This window comes from Falco punctatus (genome assembly GCF_963210335.1).
Source record: "Falco punctatus genome assembly, chromosome: 2".
NCBI lineage: Eukaryota > Metazoa > Chordata > Aves > Falconiformes > Falconidae > Falco > Falco punctatus.
The window spans coordinates 57,175,335-57,192,848 of NC_137581.1; the positions used below are offsets into that span (position 1 = coordinate 57,175,335).

The following is a 17,514-nucleotide window of genomic DNA, read 5'->3' on the forward strand; positions in this document are numbered from 1 at the left end:
GGCCACAGGTCAAACTGATGCATTTGAAGTTGATTTATGTACATATAGAGATATATGTGCCATTTTAACGTTCTTGTTGATGTTAGCAGAAAATTTCACTGAATAGAGAAGTGACTTAAGCATAATGATTCCAGGAACTATTTAACAAGATTTGAGCAGTGCCTGTCCTTGGAAGGTATTAAAAGCACCAACAAAGCACGGTAGTTAGTCTTTGATTCTAACACTTTCAGAAACACGTGGGAAAAAAAATTCTACTTAACATCAGCACAAAATTATTTCTAAAATTGTGTTTTAAAATTAGTTCACAATATTGTGGACAGAATTGATTTGTTTAATTTTTCCAATTATATATGTTGTTGCATAGAGGAAGAAAGATGCTTTTTCCCTGCATTTCATAGAGTCTCCTGATGAAACTACTGTAGACCAGGAATCTGAGGACGACCTCAGTGCATCCCGCACCTCACTCGAACGTCAGTCACCACACCGTGGCAACACTACGGTGCACGTCTGCTGGCACAGAAATACCAGTGTTTCAATGATCGACTTTAGTATTGCTGTGGAGGTATCTGCCTCAGAACAATCTGAACTGCAGCTTCCAGACTCGCTCTTGAATGACAATTTCCTTTTTGCTCCTCCTTAATAAGCGCACTATTCCATTGTCTCCTTCTGAGGAAGTTTCAGGCACACCTATTAAACTGACTCCCGTATCCTCAAATGATGGCATAAATCATCAGTCAAGAAACATCTATTTGCTCCCTTAGCGCATCTTTGTAAAATCAGTTCGAGCAGTAATTTTCATAGAAGTAACCATCCAAAAAAAATGCTGATGCCCTGTAAAATTTACAGCAGGTTAAACTGTCTTAATGCTTTAAGTTACAGAGGCATTAAGTCATTGCTCGAGCTGAAAGGATATTGTCTTTAGCTGCTGCAGCCAGAGTTTAAAATACGTGTATTACTAACGTACCTTCTTTACCTAGCCATCTTTTCTGGAACCTTGTCTCATTGCTCAGTCTCATCTGCTTTTTCTTTATTTGCGTTTTCCACCCCAAAATAAAAATCCTTTTTTCCCCCCTGATCACAGCTAAGCCAATTTTATACACATTCATTAATTCTGTACTCCATAGATGAGATGCAGACGTTGACTTTTCAAAGATTAAAACAGAAGACTCCTAGTTCAGTGTAGGTTTTAGGATGAGGTGGTGAGCCTGCTTAGGGTGCCCTTCCTTCACCCAGGAGTCTCCAGGGAGCTCAGAGTACTTTTATCACAGAACTCATCAAATGGAAATTTATGGTTAATGAAAACAGTTAAAGGCATCTTAAAGCTGAGTCAACTTGCACTCACAAGGCAGCCCTCAGACGTTAATTAGGCCGTCATTGCTCTAGAGAAGACATACTGATGCTGAATGTAGAGAGGCAAGGACAGACCATATCCATAGCTTTTGTAACTGCCTCTGTTTTTAAACAGGAGATTTTTGCTGAAATACGACAGAAGAAAATTATTCTGTACTAGAAAACACTTGACTGTAGAGCCTCATTTCGATCCCATGCAGGTGCATTTTTTGCTTTTTATACCCTCATATCCTGCAAGGGAGGAATAGTTCAGCGTGGAAACAAGGTCTTGTATTTTTCACTTAAGCAGAGGGCTTACTATAAATAGATATAAAACTTAAACCAGTGACTAATTCTAACAATTAAAACGTTTAGTTAGGCAAATCTTTTGGTCGGAGATCTGTGCTCATTATTCCATTTTTGTTCAAGTGAATGCAACCAAAGCAGCAAAGACCAAACACACCCTGGAGACATACGTTGTTCTGTGAAAACATCTTCAGCTCCGCTGCTCTTCCATGCGTGGCAGGTTACGCTCATGCTCACATCATTCTGTTGGTGGCTCTCACTTCAGCATTATCGTTTATTTTCTTTGTGTCTCTCCCTCCTTTCTGTCTCTCTCGTGGTAGAAGATCCTCTCTCTGTCAGTGACTGTACTTCCCTACCTGCTGGACTGATCAGTGATCAGCGGCCTGTTTCCATTTCATATGTCTGCTGGTACCGAATGCAAAGCCTGTCCTTTTATGATATCCTCCAGAGTAATGAGGTAACAGAAAATTAAGGAGTACACCTGTAACTTAGGGCGAGGAGGCAGCAGTCCAGATATCAGAGAATGGGATGATGTAAAGCAAAGGCTCGAATGTATATCCAAGACTGGTGAAAACAGAACGTTTTCAAGAATATTTTATTTGTAGTAGATACATCAGGACCACCAGACTTTGACTATTAAGCTTTACAGGTTAAATTATTAGCTTTTGCAGTATATAAAGAGATTGACGTAAACAGCTACTTTGATCCAGGTGAGAGCCTTTACAGTCAAGAAGGAATGGGAAGTAGTGAATAATTCACTGAGAGCTCCCCTTCATTTGCAAGGCACAATGATACTGGACTTTACGTCTTCACTATGTGAAGAGCAGCTTCTTCAGCCAGCCATCATAAATACTCGTACTTGGTTATGGCTGCCTCCTCCTTTTTGTTTAAAATACCCAGACTCTGGCTTAAGAGTAAGGTTAACAGTCCTTGCTTTTGAAATCTTTGAAAAGTTACCAAGTGAACTCACTGGGTACTGAGCACTCAGTCTCTATCTGCAATTCTGAAGTATGTCATAATTTTCCTTTACATCACAAATTCATGTCAGACTTTCTGTTTTCATTCTATTTAAGTATCATTTGAAAAGAACAAAGACAGACTAGGACAACAAGACTGATGTTTAGTAATATATTACTAAAAGCCACCTCAATTTAAGAAAAATAATTAGTGTAGCAGCCTGAAGTTTTTGGAAGTACCCAGGTACAAACAAAATAGTGTGTTACACAAAGTACTACTTTGTAATAAAAAAATGCAGAAGAAAAATATGTCCATTCAACCACAACATTTTCACATACAAGAAGGTCACATACAACCAGATTAAGAGCAGATAATTTTTCTTACGTTAATTAAACTGCGGGGATCTTTCACCGTTTCATTTGGCTACTTTTGATCTGTTTCAGAACCAGCTGTCTGGAAATCTCCTAAGAAAATTCAAAAACAGCAATGGGTGGCAGAAGCTCTGGGTGGTGTTCACCAACTTCTGTATGTTCTTCTATAAATCGCACCAGGTAACAGACTGCATAAGTATGTGTGGCTGGAGAAAACCTTTTGTTTTTTCAAGGCAGTAACAGAGAGAAAAGCGGACATCAGTCAGGGATGCTGTGGGCAAGAGAAGCAGATGCGCTGGTCATGCCTACCCAGCCTTTACTGCCACTGGAACACGGAGCAGAGCATGTTCTCCGTCTGATCACTTGTCAACTGAAGAACACGTGCTTGTTTCCTGAAACTTTCAACAGTACATATCATCCCTCAAAGTAAAACAGATACTGCTACTGCTCAGAAATCGTGGCATGAGTTTAAACAAGAGGTTTCTCTTGTACAAATTCTGAGATTGTCACAGTTAAAAACATACTAGTGACTTATACATTTTGTTTACCATTACTGATCTTTAAGTCAAACAAGAGAGAACAGCAGCCAACATCCCACTGCAAAAGTAGGGGGGGTTCTGTCTAGAATCTAGAATCTGTTGGACTTTTGAATCTCTGTGTTTGAGCAGGCCATACGCAAAAAATAAATCCAGTTGCTACATCATGTTTCTATTTCTATAGAAACCTTTAACTATAGTTTCTGCACTTAAAAAAAAAAATCAATTGTAGGACATTCTACGTATAAGCAGGATAAAGAAATGATTTGTTCACACGTCCTATGCCAGAAGTGTAAGGACTTAAGCAGTAAGTGCCGCAGAGTGGCTGATAAATTTCTAAAGGAGTAGGAATTTGCAAGCCTAGGATGAACACACGTGGCGCTCCGTTGATGCCAAACAATGGAGCTTTATGTTCATCAATTTGAAAGCGGCTAAAGTTCAACATCTCAGGACACCTTTCATATGAGGAAATACCGGTAAGATCAGCCTGTGGCAGATCCTTACAAGAAGGGTCTGTAAAGATAGGCAAGCTGAAACTACCAGACAATTAAGTTCACTGCGATTGTGTAAAGCTGGTATTTTTCCATGCATGCGTGGAAATGCAATGACGACCTTTAAATGAGCGTGCATCTGTCTCCCGTTTTACTTCTCTGTTCTCTTTACTCAGGGGCATTTGATCTCACAGCATTTTCCATTGTTTTTTTTCAGGACAATCATCCCTTAGCCAGCCTTCCTTTACTGGGATATTCACTTACAATTCCTTCTGAATCTGAAAACATTCACAAAGATTATGTGTTCAAGCTGCATTTCAAATCCCACGTGTACTACTTCAGGGCTGAAAGTGAATACACATTTGAAAGGTAAGTCAGTCTTCTGTGAGACAGCATTTTGTAAAATTCCAGGTTTCTTCTGAATAAGGTTAGTAAATTGATTTAGTAATACAGGCAAGTAGTTCAGCACAATTGGAGAAAGAACCCTTTAAAATTTTAAAAGAAATTTTAAGCCTGATAATGCTAGAACCAAGTGGCTGGTTTTGATGGTGTGGTAGCTGTTACAGAAATCATCCAGTCAGAACTGATCAGGCTGGCTGTACAGGGAGCGTCAGGTCTCACACTTCAGGAAGCGCGTAAACAGCTCACAGGACTCTTCAGTAGCTCTTCAGAGTAACTTCATTCCCTCTAGTACAACTGGATGGTAAATCCATACCTGAAATAGAATTCTAATTTTTCACAGAAGCGGCCGTTCATACTACCTACTTGTGCCACTTCAGCATGCAACTTTTATACCTCCCACTTATTTTCAGATTGACAGAGAGCCAGGAAACAGGCAGCACTCCTCTTAAATTGTGATCTGAGGTTGTTCGTACTGGGAACCGATTTAGCTCTTTTATATGAAGCCTGAACATGTCAAAAATCTTAATGTCCTCTCTTAGTAATAGCTTTCTTCAATAAGTTTTAGCCACGTCAGCCTAAAACTATAAATAAGGCAAATTGTGGGAAAGAGGTGATTAAATAAATGTGTAGAATAGGAAAAAAACACAAACGCCCTTTCTCAGTTCTAGTAAAAGGAAGCAGGAACTGCAGCTAAATTACATTTTTTCCCTCTAGAATTAAGCGTGGCTGGTCTCAACTGCTCATCACTTGGGCCATCCAGAAAAAAAAAAACAGATTTGGTGTCTGCAGAACAAGTAAAATAACTTCCAAGTTCGTGCCTTTTGGGTCCCATTGCCCCTGTTTATCCTCTCTAAACCTCCTTTCATCCGTGCCTTTGGCAGGCATTTGGATCTAGAGCCTCTGGCCTTCAGACAGACTTAGGAGTAAAGTAGCAAGCAGGATGCTGCTGTAGGCACTGGAGGTAAAACCTGTGTAAAACTAGTAGCACAGACTGTCTTTCAAGGAATCTTTCCTTCGGAACTGACCGTTCTTGTGTTTGTGTCTCTCCTCGTGCCTCCTCACAGATGGATGGAAGTGATCCGAAGTGCCACCAGCTCTGCCTCACGCACTCGAGCTCTGAGTCATAAAGAGCCTCATGCCTATTGATGGCTAAACAAGCCGCCGTGTCAATTGTCCAGCAGCTGCTGATTTTTCTAGAGGACATTTTAAACTCTTTTCTCCCTCCAAGTTCAGGGAAACTTACAATTTGGTAAAAGACAAAAATAAGTATGGTTTTGCAGAAACTTTCACAATTCCTCTGCAAAATGTTTTAAGTTCTCTGTGTGTTTGAACTAGCTTACCATCATCCCAGTGGCTGCGGTTTGTTTCACGTCTTGTGTTGTCATTCTGTGCTGTTTTTAGCTTGTGCCAGTATTAAAATATTGTCCTTATTAGAGTGCCAAATGCCAAAAGACATTTTGTTGCCTCAAAGATTGCACCTAAAAGAAAAAACAATTTACTTCACAATCTGAAAACTTTCCCCTCTGAGGCACACTATTTCTTCTCTTTTCATAAAAATATATTATTTTTTTTTACCATGTTAATCTGTAGACTGCTGGATTTTTAAATGTAGATGGACTTTCACAGTATAGAATATAATTATATATACAGCAAGCAGTCTCACAGGAATGAGATAACTTTCAGATTTCATTCTTTTTCCCAGTCTTTCTACATTTAATCAGCAAGAAATTACTAATTTTCTATCTTTAACAAGGAAACAGTTTACAGCTTGTTCTCATGTCCCTTTGGGGTTACAAATCCTTGTGGTATAAGTATGGGATTCTTACCTAACCATTTTCTTAGTGGAAAGTTGACCAAATTGTTCATCTGGTGGCTTTGAAAAGTGAATACTACTTGCAAGATGAAAAATTTTTTAAAATAATCCAGTGCAATATTATTTGGGCTGTTAATGTACTGTGAATGGTATGTACAAGAAGAAATTAAAGGCTGTGGTGACATTCTGCTGTTCGTTTTACAAACTTGAAAGAAAACCTGTATGCTACAACAACCGCAGCTATTTGTGATGAATTTGTAGAGTGTTTCAGTATCTGAATCGCCGGGGTACTACTGAAGCCCCAAGCTGTCATCCTGCCTGCTACGCATCCTAGTGTGACTTCCAGTTTCTTGTTGGAATTTCAGTCTGTCCCTCTCCCCTGGTGCTCAGTACACAGAGCAACAGGCGCAGCCAGCAGCGAAACACCCATTTTGCTTACCTGCCTTTAACGTTGGCCAGCACCGTATTTTGGATGAGCTGGTGGCCCAACTCAGAAGGTTGGCAGCACTAAGTCTACAATGTTTAGATGCTCTTCCTTACGTTTTAAGAAACGCTTCAGCACAGGGGTGACTTAAAGCTTCCATTAACAAGAGTTCAACGTGGTGGAAACACATCCGTCACCATTATGGGCCGTTGAGGAAACAGTGCTAGGCAGATGGGGCATCAATATAGATATGGGAGAGGAAGCTGGGACCGTTCTACCCCTGCCTTTTCTTTGTCTAGCTATTCACTTTGTTAATGGCTTACCTGTGTGCGATGTATAAAATGCCGTACAGCTTTGCTCACAAAAGGGAATAAAATACCTCATGATACCATCATCCATACTCCTGTTTCGAGACAGTAAGGCCTTTCTCTTCCTCCCCCCAACCAAAGATCCATGCCTGCCTCCATCCAAGAAAAGGTTGGGCTCCTAACCCCTTACGACAAGCAGCAGTCCCCAGGGACAAATCCGAGCCACCCTGAGGAAGGGAAACAAGGATTTTGGCGTTTTTCCTTCAGCCGTGTGGAAACTTTCAAATCCCTGGGCAAGTAACTTCTTCCAGTTGCTCTTTTCCTTAGCTATCCCCACATGACTATCAGTACCTATATAATCACATCTAGCCTACAGCATCGCCGCTGTCTGTTTCTGACACTATGAAGGACAAACTTAGAAAGCAGGTAGAAAAATCAGGAGACCTTACTCCCAGTTGCAGATCCCGCTGGCTGGTCTATTCCAAGCCTGTGACCCTGCCCTGTAGGGCCAAAGCAAGTGAATTCAACAACCTCGGTGAACCGGTACCATACAGGAACTGTAGTGCTTTAAGGCTGACTAGGAATGTAAACAATGATCGATATAGGGATGAAAAGGCAAAAGTAACACAGCATAGATTAACCGCAGCTGGGCAGCAGCCTGCAGGCCTGGAAAAACAAAGCTGAAGCAGCAACAGCAGGTAATGCTGCCATGAAGTACAGTAAAGGGCTGCAGCCCTTATCCTCAAAAAAAATTATTACTGAGCTTTAAAATAGTATCTGCAAAGCCTCACAAGCTAGGTCCCTACATCTGTCCTTTACAATTGCTACAGGTAACACTGAAAGATATTTTTTTTTCTTCTTAAAATTGACATTCTATTGAGGGCCGTGCCCTTAATTCAGCTGAAATTGAATTTTATTTTAGATCACTGGGGCTTGTTGGATACAATCTTCATTGCTGTTATCTGCTGCAGTAGCTTATTCTGAGCTCTCAACAGAAAGGCTTTTATTTACATTCCTGAAATCAGATAACACCTTTTCTAGGTATTTCATTTTCATACAAAGTAAGTTTGGAAAATAATTTTTCTGTAACTTCTAAGCCAAAGATCAAGATACAGCTCTATTTATTATGACAGCAGAGACTAGCTAGTCTGTGGGTGCAGCTCCAGACTATCCACGTGATTCATTGCTCTGCATTCTCACCTTTTTGAGGTGAAAACAGGTTTGAAATAATTCTTTTTTCCTTCTTTACCAGTGTGATTTTAAAAATTTTAAATGGAACCATTTGAACTTCTGTCATTTGTCAGCATTTTTCTAGTTTGTTATTCCGAAGGTTACTCCAAAACTGAAATAATGGTATAAAAGGACTTTCTTGCTGGTCATATCATACAATCAGTTGAAGTCTATGTGCATGAATACAACTCATAGTTTACTAGAAAGCTGTAACAGATAACCACTGATTTTTAACCCTGATTCACATCATACTGCTGCCCGTATAACTGAGCGGGGTGTGGAGACGGGCAGGGTCACCGTGTGCCAGGTTAGTGGCCACGACTACGTACGCCATTCTTGTCTTTCAGCAGTAGGAAAACCTCAAACGGGTCACTTTAAGAGATATAATCTTGTTATTACTTAGTATGAACGATGCTAAGTAATAACATGATAAGAAAAATAAAGTTGCCAGCTTCAAATAATGAATAAATAGAAGCAAAACAGGAACATTATTGCCGTAGGAAGTTGCCCCACGTGCAATGGGATCAGCAAAGCCTAGACTGCTGTGCCTGTTTTTTTTCCACAAGACTAAGCACCTCCATCGTTTCTCTGCTAACTTAGTTTTCATTACGACGTATTTATTAATATACCTCAGGCCTACCTATTTTCACAAAATTTTAATCACATACTGTTGACACCTCAATGCCTTTGTAAATTCAGCTAAGACCAGCTAGAAATGACAGCCTGAAAGGCAAATTAGAAGGTAGGAAAAAAACATGCTGTGATTGCAGAAATCCTGATAAAGGTCTTGGACTAAAGAGGAGCTCTTGCAAGGAAAACTCATTTTGGAGACTAAAGCAGGTACAATATGCAGCCATTATATCAGCCAAGAACAAAACAGAAACGAGACCTGAAATCTCCAATTCTGACCATTTTTCCGTTTTATACAGGACCAATTACATGGTCTTCTCCCTCAGAACACAGTTATGGATGCGCAGATACACAACTCCAGTTGCTAAAGCACGCAAACATCCCCCTGGGGCACAGTGAAGTTCAGAGAAAAAAAACAATTGGCAACAAGGCACACATACGGTTCTTTGAACAGCAGAAAATAGTAATGAAATATAATTACAGGAGTGCAGCTGTCACATGGTTTGTCACTGGTTCTATGGGTAATTAAGGCTGCGATGTTTGGGGTTAAGCTAATGCTACTCTATGTAAGCACTTCATTAGTTTCACTGGGCTGGCAGGATGGGGAATACAAAGCAGGCTTTAAATAGCTGCCGTCTGTAAATTGGCACATTGTCTTACTACAGGACAAACTGTAATACAGAACTGCACATATTTAACCAAAACAGTACACTATCAATCATTTGTATGTGTAGATTAGGAAAAAAAAAAACACAAAAAAACCCCAAAAACCAAACACAATCAAGAAAAGAACTAAACTTTCCATGTGGTTAGGCCATCTGTAAGAAATAAGTTCACTAAATTCCCCAACAGAAAAAAATACTCCCAATGTTCTTCCTGAGAATGTGCCTGAGTTTGAACAAGAGTTTTCTCTTGCACAAATTGAGATTATTTCATTAAAAACTGAACACAAATTCGTAAGCTTTCTATTTACCATTACTGACACGTGGGCAATAACTAAGCTAGAAACCCGCAAGAGCATCCCCTCCTGGGAGGAGACCCCCGAATCTCCTCTTACTGACCACTCAAATAGCAAAATTTCATTAAACTTTTCCTTCTTTATTTCTAGGTCATTTCGTTTACAAGGAGTTTTGTTGTCTTGGTGTAGAGTGACAAAAGTAAAATTTAAATACACAGTTATAAACAGGCAGCAATATTACAGAAAACAAGATACACACTTTAATTGTCCTCTGTAATCATGCTTTGAAAGAAGGCAGAAAACCATTACATACAATTTTTCTACTGCATATGCTCAGTGCAATTATTAGCACATCTGCAAAACACAGTTAAAAAGAGCAAGCTTGCAGATTTGTGCTATAGTTTAAGCTCCTCTCCAGCAACTTACAAAAATAATTTGCAACTGTACCGATCCTTGCATTATACCTGTGCTTATTAGCTCTTCTGATAATCTTCCAACAGGGACTTTTTTTGAAGGCAAAAATATGTTTCCTTAAAAGTAAGGCTAATGTACAAGTGTTATAAACCAGTACCGTGTTGTTTAAAAACGCAGTGCCAAACGCCACAGAGAGCTGAACGAGATGTTTCACAAGTCTGTGAAAAGCACAGGCAGATGAAGGAGTTATGGAGGGTAAAGGAGGACGTGAACCCACCACACACCAGCTACTTTGCAGTTAAGTGCCACTGCACGCACTCTTACCTTCCCCCTCCGCCCACCCTCCCGTGCAGCGAGGGCAGAACTCCACGTTCCGCAGTAACTGGTTCACCCATCCATCCCCACATGGACATACACAAAATACCTGGAGCTGCAAAGGAACGGTGGAACTTCAGAGAAAGAGCTGCTTCATTATTACACCAAAAGCATTCTGTACTACAGTGATTGTGCCGTCATCCTTTAATAAACTGGCGATCAACTACAAAGTGCAACTGCAAGGAAAATTAAGTTAAAAAAATAGATTACACATCTGATACTTAGAAAAAGCAAGCCTTCAGTTCAAATGACTGATTTCATTTCATTCAGTGAGTTTATTTACTGCCTAATCTCAAAATCCCTGACAAATAAGCAGTTCCACTAATTTAAATGTTTGCATAAATAGGGACAGCTTGTCGCTTAGTATATGCAAGACTGAGTAAAGAAGTACTACCTGCACAGAAAAATCATCAGTGCAACATCATAACAGACATCTTTAGCATGGAACGACCTCTCAAAAATACCAGTACGCTGCTTCAGAAACTCAGGCCAGGCTTCTTTCTAATGAAGCTCTTCTGTAACCAATATAGATGTGATTTCTAAAGCATTGATACTTCTCAAGAGCAAACTATTGTAATTTCACATTCAAGATACAGCACGCTTTTTTCAGTGACTCTCAGTTTAAGACAGTCTATATTTAAATAATCTATATATTACATACAAAAATACACATCTCTACCATAAATGAGGTCTTGGCTTTTTTCTAAATGTCTGAGCCTTTTGGCCAATTGCCCTTGCTGCAGGTCTTACTCATACCAAGGTCCTAAACCAAAAGACACATTCACCAAGCAAATTCTGCCACAGTCTACTCAGAGAAGTATTTCCTCAACATACAGTCCTGGAACGCAACTCAAATGCAACTCAAAACCAGCTACGTGTAACTTTTTAAATGATTGTTCAAAAATAGCGTACCTTAGATTTTCATTTAATTTTCCAATTGAGAAATTCTTAAATTTACAGTGCTGGCTGAAATCTCAACTTCCCCCCTAGATCTCACAGTTCTGTGCATCTCCGAGTAAGCTCGCTTTAATTTCAAGCCCTTACGTTAACAGATGACTGGGGAAAAACTTCCATTAATCTATTTATATTTCAAATGCAAACACATCTATTTATTTCCATACACTGTGACAGCGTATTATTTATTGAACAGCTGAAATGTTCCGAGATGTCAAGAAGTCAATTTCCCACTGCGCCACACTCAGATGCACGTTTCACAACAGCACAGCTACATTTGTTTCCTCAAGGGTAAGCCTATCCTTAACGTTTAAGAAGAGCACACAAAACAACGTATTTAAAGACTTTAATCAAAAAAGGAGTTATAAACCATTGCTCAAACTTAACGCATTGTTCAATTTACCTTAAATTCACTTAGCCACAAAGGAAAACCGTTCCCTCATTATGCTAGCAAACATGTTGTGCCTGAGAATATGGCTGTAAGAACGAGGGCACATACAACCATTTCTTTCAACTGTTGTTTCAGCCTGGACATAAAATTTCATAACTCTGTTAGCACAATAGTCGCCTCTCACTGTTAAATTAATGATTAATAATTAAGGCTGTTAAAATGCATAGAATAAGGGCTACAATGGTGATATGAAGTCCTGCAAGGAGACCTCACCAGCTTCCAGAATGGTTAGAGAACCTGGGTCTTTTTGTACCAAGCCAGGCAGGTATGCAGATACTTTTAAAATTTTAATCCTTTCTGTTCCGAAACTTTCTTATTACTAATTTTAAAATTAAACAGATAACTTATCTCACGATCATGCAAAACATAAAATCGTCAATTTCTTCAGCAAAAAGAAGGCAAAAATGCTCTTAGCTACCAAATAGGAAGCACCTGAATATAGCCTTGGTGAAACAAACCAAGGGAAACCGCGGAGTAATACTGGGGAGGAAAAAAATAAAATAAATGCCACCCGATCAGCTGTGTGTGTAACTCATGTCACTATTTCCAAGAACTGTAAAACCTGAAATCAGCTATCTAGGAGCACTCACAGGAACAGTGGAAATTTCAAAATTCAGAATTTTCCAGAAGTAATTTTTTTCTGGGCAGACAAGCAATAGGACGTAACATACACCACCTGGGCACAGTTTTGCATCCTTTCTGTCTAACCCCTTATCACTTTCAGTAAAGAGATGCACAGATACAGGCATTAAGACTGAATATTAACTCCATGGAAAATTTTTCCTTTCTGCTGCAAGACATTAATTTTAATAATAAAAATAGGCATGATGAAGAAATACTTGCCACTACCTCAAAGCCAACACCTCAATGAGATATTTCAGAGTGAATGAAGGTAATAAAGATTTATTTGTGTGAGCATTCAAACACATTCGGGTGGAAAAGTTTGTATCTGAATTTCACTACAAGCTTCACAAATATCTATTACTAAAACTGAACAATACATAGGGTTCAGAATTTGCATTGGCACAATTTAAAATTGAAAATATGAAAGAGCTCATCCTTTAGGAAAAACAATAATTTAAATTTAAAGCTTTGAGAGACAACGTGTGTTAAATTTAAAACCACCAGAAGTAGTACCATAATTAGTCACGCTCAGAATACAGATAAAAAGGAAGAAATACCAGAGAAACAGAATAAAATGATGTCTTTGCTGAGGTACGAATAGAAGGTTCCATAGTACAGGATTAACTCTTTCAATGGCAAATCCTTCACATACAAAACTCAAACCCAGAGTCACTTACCACATAATTCAAAGTTTACAGGTACTAAAGGCAAGGCAATACTCAGTTATGGCCTGTCAAATATTTACCCCACTAATGTTATCTACAAAAGCACTTTACCATTTTGTACACAGTGATTCCTTATGCACGTTGAAAGGCTTTCAGTTAAAAAAAGACATCATATACATAACTGTACACAATTCCAACAAACATACTCCATCTCCCAGTGGAATTCTTAAAGCAATACCTGAGGTTTCTCAATATCTTCAATTTCTCTACCACAAACCTAAATATACATTTCAGATTTTTAAAAAAGACACCTCCCTGGAATATGTGCATTATCATTAAAAAAAAGTTATAGCTTTAAGGAGCTGAAAAAGACTGCCTCCATCTGAGAGACTTCATTTTCACTCTTGCGCACTTAGGCACGTCCTTCCACCAAAGGACCTTCCAGTGACTGAGGGACAGAACAACATGAGGGTGCACGCCTTCAACGCAGACACCACGGGATCTCTGTTGTCTTAGAAAAGTCAGGAGAAGAACGTCAGTAGGATGAAGTACTTCCTCCAGCTAGTGAGTATCTGAGGAGGAAAAGAAATAGTTTGTTGTGACTTGCAGAGAGACATTCTACAACAAGCAGCAACTAAAAGTTACTCCATTTCATGCTGCTGAAGTGCCAGCCTCTTTCCTTGCAGAATGACACTCGCCACTGCTGCCACACCTTAAAGGCCGTAGAGCTGAACAAAATACACCCTATTAGAACATTGCTGCTTTTCTAACAAATAACAACAATGTGCATTCAACTGTGTTACTGAGAAGTAGATGATGATGATGTAAGAATTCTGCATGCTGGGGGCAACATGTAGCAATTCCAACTTTCCTACTTGGCAAGTTTACATCATGACCTTTCCAAAATGTGACTGGGGCAGGAAACCTGTATTTCTCAGTTTAAGCAGATTCTTAAATCGTCCGAAGAAAGCAGCACACATTTTAATCATGTTAAGCTTACAATAAACTTTATAAAGCATCAGAGATCAAAACTGGAGGGGGAAGGTAAATGGATTCACTGAAGTTATTGAGCAGCTATTCTGAGGGTCCCAACTCACTCGTTCAGACAAACTTGGGAAATCTGGATTCAACTAATCATTAAGGGTAATGAAAATTTCATTAGAAACATGTGGTTGAAGAGCCATCTTCCATAGTTAGCTGTCAAATCGAGAGGATATTTTAAGCGGATACAATGAATGAGTTAATGATGTAACAAAGCGTATTTCTCGTAGCATTCACACAAGAAGGAACTATCTTTTCAGAAGATGACTAGCTCCAAAAATAGCTTTATCCATGAGGGCTACCAACTAAGCTACGGAATGGTTAAACTCCTTAAGGGGGGATCCTGCCATTCATTTCTTTCACTTGCTTTCTGGAAGGAGTGCTAGTGGTGATCACATACGAGCTGAGTATCATCCCTGGAATAAGAGAAAGTTCACCCAGGTATGACCCATTGATGAACGTTCTCTATGAATATTTCTTTTTCTTCTTCAAAGAAAATTAAGTGCCTGCCTCCACTGTTGTAAGACATTACGATCAAGGAAACCAGCAACAGTCCAAGGAAGCAGAACAGAAGGAAAACAAAATGCTAAATAGGTATATAAAGGGTTCCGAAATCTATCTTCTAGGACAAAAACAGTGACCGTTGCTGTCATGACAGGAACAAGTCAGGTAATCTCCAGCATCCACAAAAGATGTGCCCCATGGAAAGCCTGTCTCCACATGGTCACCTTCAGCTTCAATCGTAGCATCGAGTTTTTGAGGTTCCCAATTCCAGGAAGGCCCTGTGCCAGGCTTATAGCAATTCGATGCTGATGAAAGACTGGAGTCAATTTTGGAACCCCTAATGGAAACAGAGATAGAAGCTCCAGAAACTCTTTCAAGCCTGCCAGAATCAACTGAAAGGAGAATCAGGACATCTGGCATCAAGGAGTGACCTTCTAGCACCAGAGATGCTGACAAGGCTTCATGCTTAACAGCCCAGAAAGCAAGAAACACGATTGCTTTCAGATTTCTTGGCACTGATTTTTACTGAATGACAAAGTGTCAGCCTGGCAATCCTCTGCTTTAGCTTCAGAGGTGTGAATTCTTTAACATTATCAAGCTGTGGTTCAGACAGTATAATGGAGACATCTGCTCAGGGTGATTTTTTTTCCAAGGTAGCAGTCCATGAGTAATCATTGCTGTAAGGTTTTTTCCAGTACCAAGCAGTCCAATTCCACAGGTTCCACAACAGCTGTGGCCAGATTCAAGGTTGCATTTAAAGCCTCTTCAGGCAGTAATGCTGAAATTTATACCCCTGATCTTTGCTGTTGTAGCATTTAAAAGAACAACAAATTGAACGTGAAGAACATATTCCTAACCCAAGCAGTCAGAAAATCCCTTCTGAAATTTGGCCTTTTGAAGTAATATAAAATGTTGGGTTTGGAATTACCACCAAAAGGCCATACAGACCATCTCTAACGAATGAAGGACAAACCACTTACTATGTAACTGAAAGAAACACAAACTAACTGAACAGTCCACTTACCAAAGTGGATAAAAGAAATCAAGAGTGACCCAAGGCATCCTCTACAACATACACACTGACACCAAGAAAACATGAAAACCCCTTACAGGAACTGCAAAGGGAGAAGGCGGTCCCGTCTCATCTGGCACACAATACGCATACCAACGGGGTTACTGTACGTATGGGCTATCACCTGAAGCCAGAAATTAGAACTGCTGATATGATTAGCTTTTTTCTACTAAGCAAACACAACTGAACAAACTAAGCGCAAGTGTTTCTTCCTCTATTATAAACAGAAAATAATTCTTTCAATTTTACACTAGTCAAATATTTGTAGAATCAGATCTGCAATTTTCTGTAAAACTTTAGTGAAAGAGTTTCATTACCTCTGAAGCCTCTGCACAAGGTGTGACACCATGTTATCTGCAATGCCCGGACAAGCCTCCTCAGCTAAATAAATAGCTTTTCGCAGTTCTTCTATGGAATCTGTGTTACCACCACACACTTCACTCTTCTCTTTCAACTGAAAGAAAAGGAGGAAAAGATATATTAATAAGATATTCATAAATATTTCTATAAATAACATAATGCAAAAGCTTGTTTGGAAGTCACTGCCAGTGTTCACAGTGTCAGGATTTTACTTTCATTACACACCCTCACATCCTGAAGACATTTCATCCCGAAGTCTTTGCAGTAGTTAGCAGGATGTCATTCATCTTCACAAGCCTTCAATCATTCCCATATCCTTTTCAGCATGCTCACAGCCAAAAATTGCAACGAAGTTTCCAAAGAAAGGTGCGCTACTTATCTGCAGCTGTTCTGTTTGAAGATGTGCTGCTTATACATGCTTACTTTAGTATACCTGCTTGTACACCTATAGCTTATACATACTATATATATTTCTACACACACTGCAGGTGCATTTGTGCAAGCACTGTTAGAAAATGTTTTTGCTCTGTCAACCCCACCAACAGAGTACCCTGAGGATCTCTGACCTGCCCCTGAAGCAAAGGAGCCCACAATTAGGCAGGAACTGAGAGCTGAGAGGGAAGGTCTCAGTGCTTTGCTTATGCAGGGGCTGGTATAACCTGCTAAGTATAGCTGGTAAAATGCTTTCTTTCTCCAAATGCACTACAGAACATCCAAGAATTTCAGCAGGGTCTGGTCTTCCTTGGAGAAAATGTCATGCTACTGGCAGTAAGGGTGAATGAAGGCATGGCCACCTTTCAGGGACTGGACTTTGCCCAGGAGGTTGGATGTTTGCATTTACAAGTTTCTCTCCACATTTATCACTACAGCTGTTGTCAAGAGCTGCTTTGCAGCATCCTCCTAATCAGGATGGAATCAAACTCATTTCTCAGGGGGGAAAAACCAAACCAGTAAGAAAAATACACGAGCTGGAAGCTGACTGGCCTTATGAGTGCTTTGCACCAAAGAGTTTTGAGTTGTTTACATAGAACTGAAGAACAGTGGATTATTGTCACATGGAAGCATGATCCCCAGAAATTAGCAGAAAGCAGAATTAATAGACCAAGATAATTGTGAGTTCAGTGTAGTACAAGACATTCTGGAGGGAACAAAGGGGCGGTGAAGTTCTTCAGAGATGTCCAAGCAACTAAAGCAGACTTTCAGTACTTTCTGAAGTCGACTTTCAACAGGTGTCAGGAGCTACAGCCCAAGAATTTCTGTCAGCATCGAGGAAACATTTTTCTTTAAAAAGGAATCCGA

At 39.7% G+C, this 17,514-nt stretch overlaps 2 protein-coding genes across 9 annotated transcripts in view; one reads left to right on the forward strand and one right to left on the reverse strand.

The window, feature by feature from the left end:
• The window catches only part of FARP1 (FERM, ARH/RhoGEF and pleckstrin domain protein 1), a 213,316-nt gene extending 206,924 nt beyond the window's left edge, over positions 1–6,392 (forward strand). For all 5 annotated transcript variants that reach the window (XM_080375414.1, XM_080375411.1, XM_080375412.1 and 2 more), the window contains 4 exons: positions 399–562; positions 3,036–3,143; positions 4,208–4,359; positions 5,457–6,392. In XM_080375414.1, the coding sequence (XP_080231540.1) occupies positions 399–562; positions 3,036–3,143; positions 4,208–4,359; positions 5,457–5,538 (506 nt within the window). In that variant the 3' untranslated portion in view covers positions 5,539–6,392. The remainder of the gene's footprint in view (positions 1–398; positions 563–3,035; positions 3,144–4,207; positions 4,360–5,456) is intronic.
• A 6,444-nt stretch (positions 6,393–12,836) lies between these two features.
• The window catches only part of STK24 (serine/threonine kinase 24), a 61,030-nt gene continuing 56,352 nt past the window's right edge, over positions 12,837–17,514 (reverse strand). For all 4 annotated transcript variants that reach the window (XM_080375424.1, XM_080375427.1, XM_080375426.1 and 1 more), the window contains 2 exons: positions 16,173–16,309; positions 12,837–13,810 (listed from right to left, as the gene is read on the reverse strand). In XM_080375424.1, the coding sequence (XP_080231550.1) occupies positions 13,774–13,810; positions 16,173–16,309 (174 nt within the window). In that variant the 3' untranslated portion in view covers positions 12,837–13,773. The remainder of the gene's footprint in view (positions 13,811–16,172; positions 16,310–17,514) is intronic.